Below are 13534 nucleotides of genomic sequence, written 5' to 3' on the forward strand. Positions count from 1 at the left end.
AAAAAGATACATGCACCCTAATGTTCATAGCAGCACTATTTATAATAGCCAAAACATGGAAGCAAACTAAATGTCCATTGACAGATGAATGGATAAAGAAGATTTGGTTTATATATATATATATATATGTATGTATATATATGAAATGGAGTACTATTCAGCCATAAAAAAGAATGAAATAATGCCATTTGCAGCAACATGGATGGACCTAGAGATTATCATACTAAGTGAAACAAGTCAAAAAGACAAATACCATATGATATCATATATGTGGAATCTAAAATATCACACAAACGTACTTATTTACAAAACAGAAACAGACTCACAGAGAACAGACTTGTGGTTGCTAGTGGGGAGGAGGATGGACTGGGAGTTTGCGATCAGCAGATGCAAACTAGTATATATAGGATGGAAAAACAACAAGGTCCTACTGTATATCACAGGCAGCTATATTCAATATCCTGTAATAAATCATAATGACTATGAAAAAGAATCTATCTATATATATACTAACAAGAGAGTGAAAAGACAAGCTACAGAATGAGAGAAAATATTTTCAAATCATAGATCTGATAAGGGGTTAATACCCAGCATAAAGAACTCATAAGTCAATGACAAAAAGCTAATAGTCTAATTCACAAATGGGCAATAACTTCCACAGGAATTTCTCCAAGGAGGAGAAGAGCCAATGAGTACACAGAATGTAAACTGAAATCACCACACGATGCCTCTGCACAACCATGACGACGGCTGTTACCAGGAAAATGGAAAATAACAAGTGTTGGTGAGGACGCGGAGAACTCGGCACTCATGTTTGGCTGGTGGGGATGAAGATGGTGCGGCTGCTGTGGACCACATCCTGGCAGCTCCTCAAAAGGTTAACGTAGAGTCACCATCTGACCCAGCTATTCCACTCCCAAGATAAATGAAAACAAATGTGCATGCAGAATTTTGGATATGATGTTCACAGCAGCATTATTCATAACAGGAAATGGGTGAAACAACCCCAGTGTCCATGGACAGAAGGAACATTGTTCAGCGTAAAAAAGGAAGGACAGTGGTGATGACCTCACAACACTGTGAATGTACTTAATGCCACTTAACTGTACACTTCAAAATGGCTAAAATGGCACACTTTATGTTATGTATATTTTACCACAATAAAAAAGTATATTTTCACGTATAGGGACAGTGCCAATCCTAAGATGCTGCATTGACTGACTGGTGTTTTTAAAACTCAGTCTCACTGAAAACCGGTGATGGCTTCTGCGACAAAAGGAAGAGCAAACAGGAAAAACATGTTCTTGATATTCTTCTCAAAGTAGAGAAGAGGAAAAAAGGAAGAAAACAATCAATAAATTCAACTAGAATCAAACTACTTAAACATGAACGTTTTAATATCCATACGACATTCTTAAAACAAACTTTCAGACACAAAGTGATTTAAAACTTTATAAAAATATATATACAGCTTCAAACTATACAGTTTATTCAATTTAACAGAATGTCCATTTTTTAATTTGAGACACAATTTCAAAGAAATTTTCAATTTTATCCCAATTTCTCACTTAAAGTCTCAGATTACATCTACCTATTATGTACAAACAGATGAACAGAAATGTCCTCAAAGTTCCCAGGGTTTGGGTTACAAAGAAAACTTAGAGAATTTCATCTTCTCTGCGTATAGGAATTAAGTCTCAGCCCATTTCATATCTGTCTTTCCTATTTTCTTGTCAAATATTAGCTCTTCGTAAATAGATGTACTGATTTTATTCATTGTTTTTCTCAGGAAGGATATGTGTGATCCAGTAATTAAAGAAAGCTGAGATTACTCGGGCATAGTCTGGAAAGCAAAAAGAAAACAGAACAAAAAATAAAATAAAACAAAAAATTCAAACAAAAAGAAAAATTATAAATTATTATTTTGTAGATATTAGTCCTTAGGCCTAAAGTAAACCCTGAAATAATCTAATAAAACACTACTCGGGTGTTGAAATGATCTTGATTGTCAGCATGCTTGCTAATCCCATAAAAGTATGGGTGAGTCTGGAATATCTGTATCTCACTTGGGGACAAAAGTTCTGTTAGAGCTGAACTCCATAACACCACACGCAATATTACATGCTTAAACATCTGAGCTCAAAGAAAACCACACACGAACTGAAAATGAAACAGAAATAGGAGTTTACTTCAAAGGTGGACAAAGGAGCAGGAAGTTAGAAGCAGGATTCTAAGTGAGATGAGCTGGAAGGGACAGCACTCAGGTTTCAGGAAACTGTCCCAGGAACAGCCCAGCAAAGGGCCTGAGCTGAGGTCACAGCCCCTCATTTCGGGCCTCACTCCTCGTAAGGATGCTCACTGAGGGGGATGCAGGTCCGGAGGCTCCAACCGAGAGCACACACACCCTGTCTGGCTCAGATCCCGGTGCCCGAGGGGCAGCCGACTGCTGCTGAGGCCCCGAGACGCACTTTCGAGCAGAGGCTGGGGCTGCGGGGAGGGGCCCCATCTCACGCTCCATGCAGACGTGTGGCCGAGGTGCCTCCAAACCCGTCCCCCGTCCCGCCCGGGCTCCCGAGGATGGTGGTGGCTAATGTGTGCACAGAGGACGCAGGAGGGGCCGGGGCGGGGATGCCTGCAGCATCTTCATGGTGCGCGGAGCATGATAAAAACCCCACAGATGGAGACGCGCATGTACATGCAGATGACGGAACGCCAACATGTGAGACCAACTGTAGAAACACGTGCACTGGCCTCGGGACACGGCTGCTACGCCCCAGTCAATGAAACACCCGCGAACTAGGAAAAACAATCGTTGAGGCAGCAGAGAGAGAAAGCCCCCTGTGTCTGCTGTTAAAATGTTATTATTTCCAGGCTTACTCTATAGACAGGAGAGATACAGCTACTAATTAAACTTCATAAGCTAGTTTTATGAAAAAGAAAACAATTTCAGAAGGCTAAATCTGAATTAGAACCAACATTTGAAAATAAAGCTTCACCATTTGTAAGATTTCATTTTACAAAGTAGCTCAACATAGAAAAACTTTGACTGCACATCCTACGTGCACTAAAAAGGAATCTGTTTTCACAGAAAAGTGCTTCTTCATGCATAAATTTTAGTTCCACCAACTACTTAAGGTGCTTGTAGGCAACACCTGTCCAATGGTTTCAACGTAAGAAGCAAGAGAAGCATTTCCACTCAATCCCCAATCCCTGTTCCAAACTCTCCTGATGCATCTCAGAGCCACGCGTGAGGAACGCCTTCAGTGTGGGCAACTCCACTGAACTGAAAATGATTTATTTTCATCTCTCATAAAAACTTCATATTAGTTTAGCCTAATAAAATTGGCTTTTTGCAATCTGAAAGTGTAAATTATGGAAATGTAAATCTTTTTACATTTCTTACGGAAATGTAAATTTTTAAATACTGAACACAGCAGGCCCCACAACCAGCAGGAAGGAAAGGAGCAAACGCTGGATCACGGGGCCGGGGGCCCCGAGTGGCGCTGCGGCGCCCCCGGCAGGAGCCGGGCTCTGCCAGCACTCGCTCCCCTGCCTGAGGGTCTCCCTTCCCGGAGCTGCTCCCACCGGCAGCCCACCGGCTCTCGCTCCTCCCATACCTCCTCTGGTCCCAGTCCTCGCGGCAACGCGCCCGAAGGCACCACCTTCACCCCATCTCTGGTCCCCCAGCCCCACACTCTCTGGCCCCGCCCTGACAGAGCCTCTGTCCCCCCGGACCCCAGGCTGCTCTGTGAGGGTGGCTGGCAGTGGCTCTCCCAGGCCTGAGTCCCCACACCTGGACGTCCGACAGGACCCTCCAGCCGGCCCCGCTCAACGCCCCAGCTGCTCCTGCGGTGCCTCTCCCGCCTCACGCCGCGCCGCACGCTTCGTGCAGGGCTTCGGGCCACGGACGCCCACGTCCAGTCAGTCGGCAGACCCTACTGAGTCCACCTTCACAGCCGACCCAAATCTGACCGTGCCCGGGACAGCCACCTCGCTGGGAGTACGACCGAAGCGCCCGCTGTCCCCGACCCCTTCTCTAGTCCGAACGTGATGGCCGGAGAGATCTTGCTAAGTGCGGTCAGACCCAACAGGCTGGCCTTCCAGCGGCCCCACGTCGCCCAGGATAAAGGCCAACGAACTCAGCACAACCTCCAGGGCCCGACGTGACCCGGTCCCCGGCTCCTCTCCCACCCGCTTCTGCCCCCTCGCCCCCCCCCCCACAAGACCCCGCCCCCCCATGTTTTCTCCGGGGGCTCAGCTGTACGAAGCACACCTCACTGACTTCTCCGTCTGGCTTCCTCCGTCCCGCGCTAGAACGTAAGCCCCGAAGGGCAGGGCGCTCTCCCCTGAAGACCCGCGGCGGGACCAGGGCCGCACAGGCAGGGCAGACGAGGCCCCCTAACAGATCACTACTGGACGTATGGGGGAGGCAGGTCCTCCTGGTCTCGTCAACCCCCGCCAGCCACTTGCTAATTATACTGGTGCCATATTGCTTTACTGCTGGCTTTACTGTTATTTCATGTGACGAAATGTGCTATGTGGCTTTTTAAACATGCCAGTCTTGACTCTTCAGCTATACTATGAGGTTTCCAAGGAGAAAACCATGCACTGTACTCATTTTGAGATTACTGCTCCAAGGTAATCTGCAGGATCACTTTCATTCTCCCAACTAAAAGTCTGTCCAGTGCCTGTCCTGGGTCCGGCATGGAGTTCTGCTCCATGCTGTGCAGGTGAAGTGCTCTCCAAGAAGTCCTGATCCTCTGACACTCGGTGTTTACAGATTTCTGCGGCTGGAGTATCCCCACCGTGGCCCGGTGGGACTTCAAGCTGCCAGTGTGAAGCCCCACCCACGGCATTGTGAAGACACAAGCACAGTCGGCCCAGCACTCTACAGTTGGCATGAAATGGGCACCCAACAAAGGTTGAGGAAGGAACAAAAGAGAAATCATCTTGTAGCTCAACTCCCTTTTTACTGTAGGGTCCAGGAAGGCAGACCAAGACATTTGGAGGACAGAAAAAAATGTACCTTCTCCGAATCTAGCAGAGGAAAAGGAAAAGGGAAAAAGAAATGAACTCTTTCACTTCCATTTAAACTAATAAGGATTTGGTCCTAAGAGTGGCGCTCACTAGTTTGGAGAATTAGATTGCACACGCATGCCTGCATATATCATGTGAGATATTTTTATAGCAAGAGAGATGCAAGAAGCATCTTCCTCTGTGGGAATCTATTCCTCAAGCCATATGTGCATTCTTATATTTTCTGATTCAGGACTGCTTTGCTAGAGAGTAAGTTTTTCAGAGGCAAACCCTAGACAAGTGTCTAAAGCAGCACAATGAATAAAGTGCACAGTACATACCGGGTGGCATCCCGCAATGTTCTGGGAACACTTCCAGGGCACTCTTCAATCTTTCAGTGTCTTGCAAAAGTAACAGCGTTTTCATGTGATCCAGAATGAACACATCTGAGGCGGGCATGCTGTGAGTTTCAAGATATTTAAATAGCTCTCCACTGGTCTCCATGAAGACAGCCGAGTCTGAATCCTTGGAGACACCTAAACAAAGACAGGGTCACTTAGAAATGCATTTTTACTCTTACAAACTGAAGATAAGCTCTCACCTCCTACAGAAAGCCTCAAACGTGTATTTCCATTTAGAATGATGTGTTTGAGAGACAATCAGAACAGAACTTTGGAAAGCAAACAACAAAATACAGCTGTCGAACCACAGTGGAAAGGTGGCGTCTGTTACGGGCACCAATCTCGTACAGCAGCTCTGAGTGTTCCAGGTACTGGAATCCACGCACGGAACAGGGGAAACACCGAAACCAAGCCCTCCGATGGTGTCAGGCATCTACAGACAGAGCATGAAGCTGCTGGGCATCTGGGATGCTTCAAGGAAGCCAAGGAGGCTGCCCGACGAGCACAGCGCTGTCCGCACTGCTGGCCGGCGGCAGGCCTACATCATGCTGAGGCCATTTCTGCACTAATCCTGGCTGGTGTTCACAGCACGTCTGGAATCTGTGACTTCACGGTCTTTGCCAACTTTGAAAAACTCCCAGCTGCCACCTCTTACATGTCCCTCGTGCCCCAGTCCCATGGGTGAGGCTCCTTTGGACCCATGTGGCTGTTATGCTCCTTCCGTGTTTTCCATCCTTTCCTCTCCCTCCTTCACTCTGGATACTTCCTTCAGCCTGCCTTGCAGTTACTAATTCTCTTTTATGCTGAATCAAAACTGCTGTCTGAACTCGTCTTTGAGTTCTTAATTTCAGTTATTATGTTTCTCAGGTCTAGAATTTCCATTTGATCATCCTAACAGATTCAAATTGTCGGGTGAAAGTCTCCGCTTGTCACCTTTTTTCTCCTTCTTCTCCCTACTTCTTGGACGTCTAGATCGTAGCTATTTTAAGTCCTCGGCTGCCAACATCAGCGTCTCCACCCCGTGGCCTCTTTCTCCTGCTCTTTCCTCACGGTTTCACTCGCATGGTCCGGTCCCTTGCTGTGCCTGACACACTCCTTTGAATGCACGTGAAAATCGCAGGCTCTCGGCTAACGACATTTTCCTCCAGAGAGGGTCCCCCCTTGCCTCTCTGCTCGGCAGACAGAGAAGGGGCAGGCGACTGAACTGACCACAGGGTGGCTGCACGTCTGGCCAGCAGTCGTCCACCTGCACCTGAGCGCGTGGCCTGCGGGCTGCGCTGGAGGGTCAGGTTAGCCCTGTCTGCTCGGTCCCTCAGGACGCCACAAAGGCCGCCCTGCCATGTGGAAGACGTCTGCCTGGTTGCCCTCCTCCCATCCCACAGTTCAGGGCTCGGCCAGGGTTTTGAGGGGGGACCAGCAGAGCTTTGCTCTGGTCTCTGACCCTCCTTTCTTACAGAGCTGGCCGACCCTGGGCCCTCCACTTTCCCCCCCAGACCTGTGAGGCCACTGGGGCTCTGCTGGTTTGCCTGCTCTCCAGGGCTGCACTGCCCCTTCCCCTGGACCCTCGCTCAAGCCTCTGTCCAAACTGGCAGACACCTTGAGGGAAGGAGGGCAGCAGCATTCTGGCTCACCCGGCCTGTGGTTCACCTCCTCTGGGATTTGTCACAAGGGCTTTTCCTCAGCAGCTCTTAAAGCTCCAAGCACACTTTAAACTTCAGTCTTCCTTGGCAGGAGGGTTGTCTGCCACAAGCTACTCCCTCACGCAGAGAATGGTTAACCTACTGAGATCTCTCTGAAGCCTACTTCTGTTCTGCAGTGTATCCGCCACGTCCTCCTATTAGTCTCATGTGGATATTCGTTAAGGATGTTTTCAACTTAACACAAAGTGTGGATAAACAAGCGAAAGAGGAAAAGGGTCAATCCTGGCTAAAATGGACCCGTTAATCATGGTGTTTTTGCATCACTGTTTAAGTCCGTTCCTTACCCCTCCAGTTATCATATAGGCAGTATTTCTCCAGCTTGGTCATGCTGGAGGTTCGATGCCCTAAGCCCACCACATCCCCTGAATCTCCCAGGGACAGGTCAGAATGGGCGCAGTTATCCTAGCACCTCTGCTCTTGGCACCGGGCCGGCACCTGCTTCTTCCTGACCCTCAGGGCTGCTGTCTGTTAGGCTCCACGCAAAGGTGAGGGATTATCCTCCGTCAGAATAAATCCCGGGATAAACTTCAGCTCCTATATCAGTACAAATAGCGGTCAAATATGCTTACTGAAAAATCTCAAATCACTAAGCCACACATTGGGCTTAAATCAACGTGTGTCCGAAAGAGAGAGAGTGCTTCCTTCGCTCCTCTACTAGCTGATGAAAATGAGCACGAGTTCATCAAAACCTGCGACCTGGATTTATCTTCTCTTTAGACATATAGCCGAGAATAGCAGCATATTCTGAAACTGGATTTTAGAGAAATGAGGATGACGAGACCGACCTCGTTGGGACCCACACCCCTAGTGGGCTGGCTGTTTCCCCTGGTGAGCCTAGAGCAGGGGGCCAGCCCAGGTCTTCGGTGGGATGAATTTAAATATTTGGATTTTTGCCTCAAAACTAACGACTTATTTTGAATACTGAATATTTTTAATGTTTTGTATTTTAAACATTTAAGTATTTTACATTTGCTTATTTTTCCAAATAAGTAGATGCCATTATTCAAAAGAACAACAGGAAAAAACATACCATCATAAAAATAAATTTCTTGTGTTGACTTCAGAAAGTTCAGGATAGCATCTGCCTTTTCGTTGGTACTTTTAACGCCTTCCTCCCCGGCGTCCGTGGCTCCTTCCTCCTCGGCAGCCGGGACCCCTCCCTCCCCGTCTGCGACGTCCTCTCCATCACTCACTCTCACGTCGTCCTGCTCACTGCTGGTCTCCTCAGGCTGGTACATGAAGTTGACGCCAGAGGCTCCTGTTAGTAAGCCAGCTGCTTTCTTCCTTTTAATTTGCTGTTTCTTTTTCAGTTTCCTTTTTTTATTTTTGCTTATTGTGGGGCCATCTGTGTGCCGTGGCTGCAATTTTTCTTGCAAAATACTCTGCTGTTTCTCTAATTCTGCTTGTTCTACGGGAATGTTATTGGGATTTTTAAATTTTTTCTTTGAATTATGCTTTCTAATTCTTCTTCTCTTTGGTTGAGCATGAAGATCCTGATCTATAAAAACAAAAATTCAAATATAACAATTTCCTGTAAAACGGAACCATAACAAACTTACTAGGCTAAATAAATTTTCCATTAGGATCTTGTAATTTTAGTAGAAAAGGAATTTAAAATATTTACTTCAGTGATTCTTAACTTTATACCAACAAAGTACACTGTTAAGGATCCTGGGATTTACCATGACGTAAATTAATAACCTACTTGTTCTTCCAAAAAAGGTGTATGTATGTGTACGCGTATGTGTGTGTGTGTGTGTGTGTGTGTGTATTCATTCAACATTGTTACAATCATGACATATGGTATGATTTTAAGGATGTAAGAGTTGTTGCAGTTTTATCGGGAGTAAAATTTCATGCCTATGGTCTTGGGGAGAGAAACATGAATTCTTATGTTTTTTAAAATGTCCTTTAGCACCTTCTAAAGAGTTACTTGTGTGTGAGGATGAGAAGCGAACAGTGACGACCTGCCCATCCGAATCAGCAACGGGTCCCATATGAATGAAGATGAAGTCTGGGCTCTCGGCAGGTAAGTGACATGGTCGAGATGTGGCGGTCACTGCCACGCAGCACACAAGGTCTGGAGTGGACGTGTGGGGGTAAGGCCTGCGGTGGACGTGGGGCCTGAGAGGAACGACCCCCATGCCAATCCTGCCCCGTCCACCCCACCCCCGCACCCTCGTGGCAGTGCATGCCCGGCACACGCTCAGCACATGCCCGGTGCACGCCCAGCACCCCCGCTGCTGCCCACACGCGCCCACCTGCTCCGTCCCAGCCAACCAAGGACGGCGGCGCTGCCATCAACGCTCAGAGCTTCTCCTCAACAACCCTCACTTCTCACAGGTTCTCCTTAGGCCCACCGCAGGTTATGGCGAGAAGTCAAACACCAGGCGTGAGACTTCTGAGACACTGTGCGTCATTACGTGGAATGAAGATCCCGCTCCCTGTGATTCGCACTCTGAGGCTTTGATCTGCCGCTGACGTCAGACAGAAGACGCCGTGTGGTCCTTGCGCCGCGGTTCCTGCGACGAGGGGCCTGAGACTCGGAACCCGCTGGTCACACCCTCCGATCCGTGGAGGTGGTTTCTTCTCTTGTTCTGGGCTCTGAGTCTATTTACGCAGCCAAACTCCCACCTGCGCATTTAAACAAGCGTCCGCGCGCCCCCCCCCGGCCTGTGTGACACGGAAGGCCGCTCCCCTGCAGCTTCGTGCCATCATCAAAGCAGACGCGGCCTCTGGATGCGGGGAGAGCCTCCCCGACTCTGGGGTGAGACTCCTCAGTTCCCTCTTGACGCACGTGACGCCAGGAGACCTGGTGCTGCCTGCGACTGGCACGAAGCTCAAATTACTCCTCGTAAAATCATGACGTGACACACTGTCATACAGTGTGTCATACAGTGTGTCATACAGCCCCATACCTGGTACATTTTCTCGCTCTTCTCAATCACCAGTGGATGATTGAACACAGCATTTTCCTATTTCATTTGAAAGTTGATATTAACTGATTTTAGAGACCTGCTTAGTGTCGCTGACAGACACCTGATTCATGAGTATCTCTGAATAGCTGGCCCTTGAGCTGGCCTCTTGTAAAATATTAATGTTTGAAAAATGACCACTGCTTATGGAATTTTAAAAATTTTCCAGATTCAGTTAAAAAAAGAAAAAATTACATTTCTCCTCATTGGGGTCCATTCTTGCCTTTATTGATTTGGAAAAAAGTCATCCATAGGGTGCTCTATCCCGTCACAGTAAAGCCATCTGGGGACCAGCGTGCAGCCATCTGGGGGCACCCTCAACTGTCCACCAAGAGTGGCATCCAGAGAGCTGCTCTCATTTATTCTCCGATATCTCCGCTCTCCAGGCCCTTCCAGCTGAGCCAATTACTGACGTCATCCTCCGGTTCATTTCTCTTTGCAAGTGGTGAGAGCACAGCATGAATGCTGCCCTGTGAGGATGATTATGCTATCAGCCTGCTACTCTAAAAGACTGTAAAACAGGAATTTGAGAAGGAGGAGGTGGCAAAAAAGGCTGTAAAACATAAGAGTATCACATTTTTTCATATAAGTGTGTGTGTGTGTGTGCACTTCTTAAGAGGAAAACTTAATACACTCTGAGGTACTGAAGGTCCAGATGCCAGACCTGTGGGGTTTAACTGTGGTTTCTGGGTGCTGTGACTGTAGGCTGTTTTTTTTTCATTGTACTTTTCTGATTTTCAACTGTAGGACATTGAGCAGGTACTGCTTTCATAATAAGGAAAAATTATTATTTTAAACTTGATGAAATTATGACAACTCAAAACACGGGATGTCACTAAATTCTACTTAAAGGTGAATTTATAATCTTAAATATGTCAGGAAAGAAAAAAGGCTAAAAATCAATGATATAAGTAAGAAAGAAGCTGGAAAAACAACAGCAACTTATACCTGAGGAAAGCAGAAGGAAAGAAATAACAATCAGAGGAGCACAAAATAAAGGGAGAGAAAAGAAAACCCAACAGAGACAGCAACCAGCACTGACACTGTGAAGAAAGAAAACAGACGAACAGGGCAAGGCTGGACGGCACGAGCAGAGGACACATAAACACCAGCGCGGGGTGAAGGCGTGTGTTAACATACATCCTGTAGGCGCGAAAGGACCAATAAGACGGCTCTGTGAACAACTCTATGCAAATAAATGACATAGTTTGTATGAAATGGAGAATTCTGAGAAAAGTACAACGTACCAAACTGGACACAGGAAGAAACGGAAAATCTTAATAGTCCCGTATCTATTACAAAATTGAATCTTTAGCTAAAAATAATCCCACAAAAGAACTTCAGGCCTAGGTAGATTCACCTGACTTCTAAGGAACATTTAAGGAAGAAACAAACGCCCAACATACAAAACATTTCTGGAGAACAGAGACAGGGACAGTGACCACGCGCTCTGTGAGGACAAGACGGTGCTCATTTCAAAACCTGATGAGGACACTGATGCAACACGGGAAGGCTGCAGGCCAAGCCCTCTCATAAACAGCAATACAAAGCTTCTAAACAAAATAGTAACCGTTTCCTTGTAATGATATGAAGTATTCAATCAATACTAACACCAACAGATCATGAAAACGAGTAGCAAACTAGAAACGCAAGGGAAATGCGAAATGCGAGAGGGTGAGAAAATCCCGCAGGGACGCTGCACGTGAAGCCCTCACCCTGCTGCTTCCCTGCCGGAGGCCCTGGCGGCGCGACGAAGAGGAGGGAAAGTGTCAGACCTCGAGGGGACGCCAGCTACAGACGGCACCCCTGTGAGTCCAGAAGGCCCCCAGGCCCTACAGGCAGGCTGCCTGGGAGCCCGCAGACACAGAAGCAGGACGCGAGCGCGGCAAGGAGGACGCTCACCCGCACGGCAACCGGGGTCGCGAGAGAACGCCGGCGAGCGCCGGCCTCGGCAGAGAGCACCGACCGCAGGGAGCCCACCGGGAACTGCAACCGCAGCCCCAGAGCAGCCGGGAGCCTCGCTGTCCCTGCGCCTCCCCGTAACGAGGGCTCCGCAGAGGCCGAGGCAGGGGCGCCCGTGCTGCCCTGGGGTCAGCAGACGCGGCCCCCGAGTCTCCACCTCAGCTCACGCCCCTGCGGCTCTCCCAGGGCTCACGGCCCCGGAGCTGGGGCAGTCCTTCGGCTTCTGGACAGCACGGCACCGTCCAGGACGCTCACCACGGGCCCGTGCAGGAGCGGCGGGCAGGAGGCAATGGCTGGGGACATCCGGCTCCCGGGGCCAGAGGTCACACGGCCACCCTGCTCCTTCCACGTCTTGTTCACGGTAACCGACAGGACTAATTACTTGATCTGAAGAAATACTCATCACTCAATGCCCTTTCGACGCTACGTATTTGTTGCCTGAGTCTCTCGTTTTCTCACAGATGAGGGACAGCGGTTACCGCAGGAGGACTTCACCACCCTAATTGCGTGCTAGCCGACATGGGCTCACATCTACCTCGGCAGCCGGTGCTTAGAGGCCTTTTCCCCAAAGGAGACATCTTTGTGTCTGTTTCCTAAGTACAACATCTTGATGAGACTTAGCGTGGAGAATACCCAGTTAACTCACACAGACACGGTTCAACATTTCTTTTGAAAAACAGTAATGCATGTTAATACCTAGAGATGATATGTAGGCATTACAATCGATACAAAGATCTGTTTATTTTCTTCTTTTAACATTTCTAGCATAAACTATAGACCACTGGGCAATGGCTACACATAATTGCACAAAATTTTTTTTTTAACATCTTTATGGGAGTATAATTGCTTTACAATGTTGTTAGTTTCTGTTGTATAACAAAGTGAATCAGCTATACGTATACATATATCCCCATATCTCTTCCCTCTTGCGTCTCCCTCCCACCCTCCCTATCCCACCCCTCTAGGTGGTCACAAAGCACCAGGCTGATCTCCCTGTGCTATGCGGCTGCTTCCCACCAGCTATCTATTTTACGTTTGGTAGTGTATATATGTCCATGCCACTCTCTCACTTCGTCCCAGCTTACCCTTCCCCCTCCCTGTGTCCTCAAGACCATTCTCTACATCTGCGCCTTTATTCCTGTCCTGCCCCTAGGTTCATCGGAACCATTTTTTTTTAGATTCCATATATATGTGTTAGCATACGGTATTTGTTTTTCTCTTTCTGACATTCTTCACTCCGTATGACACACTCTAGGTCCATCCACCTCACTACAAATAACTCAATTTCGTTTCTTTTTATGGCTGAGTAATAATCCATTGTATGTATGTGCCACATCTTCTTTATCCATTAATCTGTTGATGGATACTTAAGTTGCTTCCATGTCCTGGCTATAGTATACAGAGCTGCAATGAACATTGTGGTACGCGGGCCTCTTTTTTTTTTTTTTTTGCGGTACGCGGGCCTCTCACTGTTGTGGCC

At 47.7% G+C, this 13534-nt stretch overlaps 1 protein-coding gene across 1 annotated transcript in view; it reads right to left on the reverse strand.

Moving 5' to 3' along the window:
- ERICH1 (glutamate rich 1) overlaps window positions 1-13534 on the reverse strand; it is a 37098-nt gene that overhangs the window by 2794 nt on the left and 20770 nt on the right. Inside the window, exons 3-4 of the mRNA XM_028480974.2 lie at window positions 8148-8615; window positions 5358-5552 (exon numbers count right to left, since the gene is read on the reverse strand). Coding sequence (XP_028336775.1) covers window positions 5358-5552; window positions 8148-8615 — 663 coding nt within the window. The remainder of the gene's footprint in view (window positions 1-5357; window positions 5553-8147; window positions 8616-13534) is intronic.

This window comes from Physeter macrocephalus, chromosome 20 (assembly GCF_002837175.3).
Source record: "Physeter macrocephalus isolate SW-GA chromosome 20, ASM283717v5, whole genome shotgun sequence".
Classification (NCBI taxonomy): Eukaryota; Metazoa; Chordata; class Mammalia; order Artiodactyla; family Physeteridae; genus Physeter; species Physeter macrocephalus.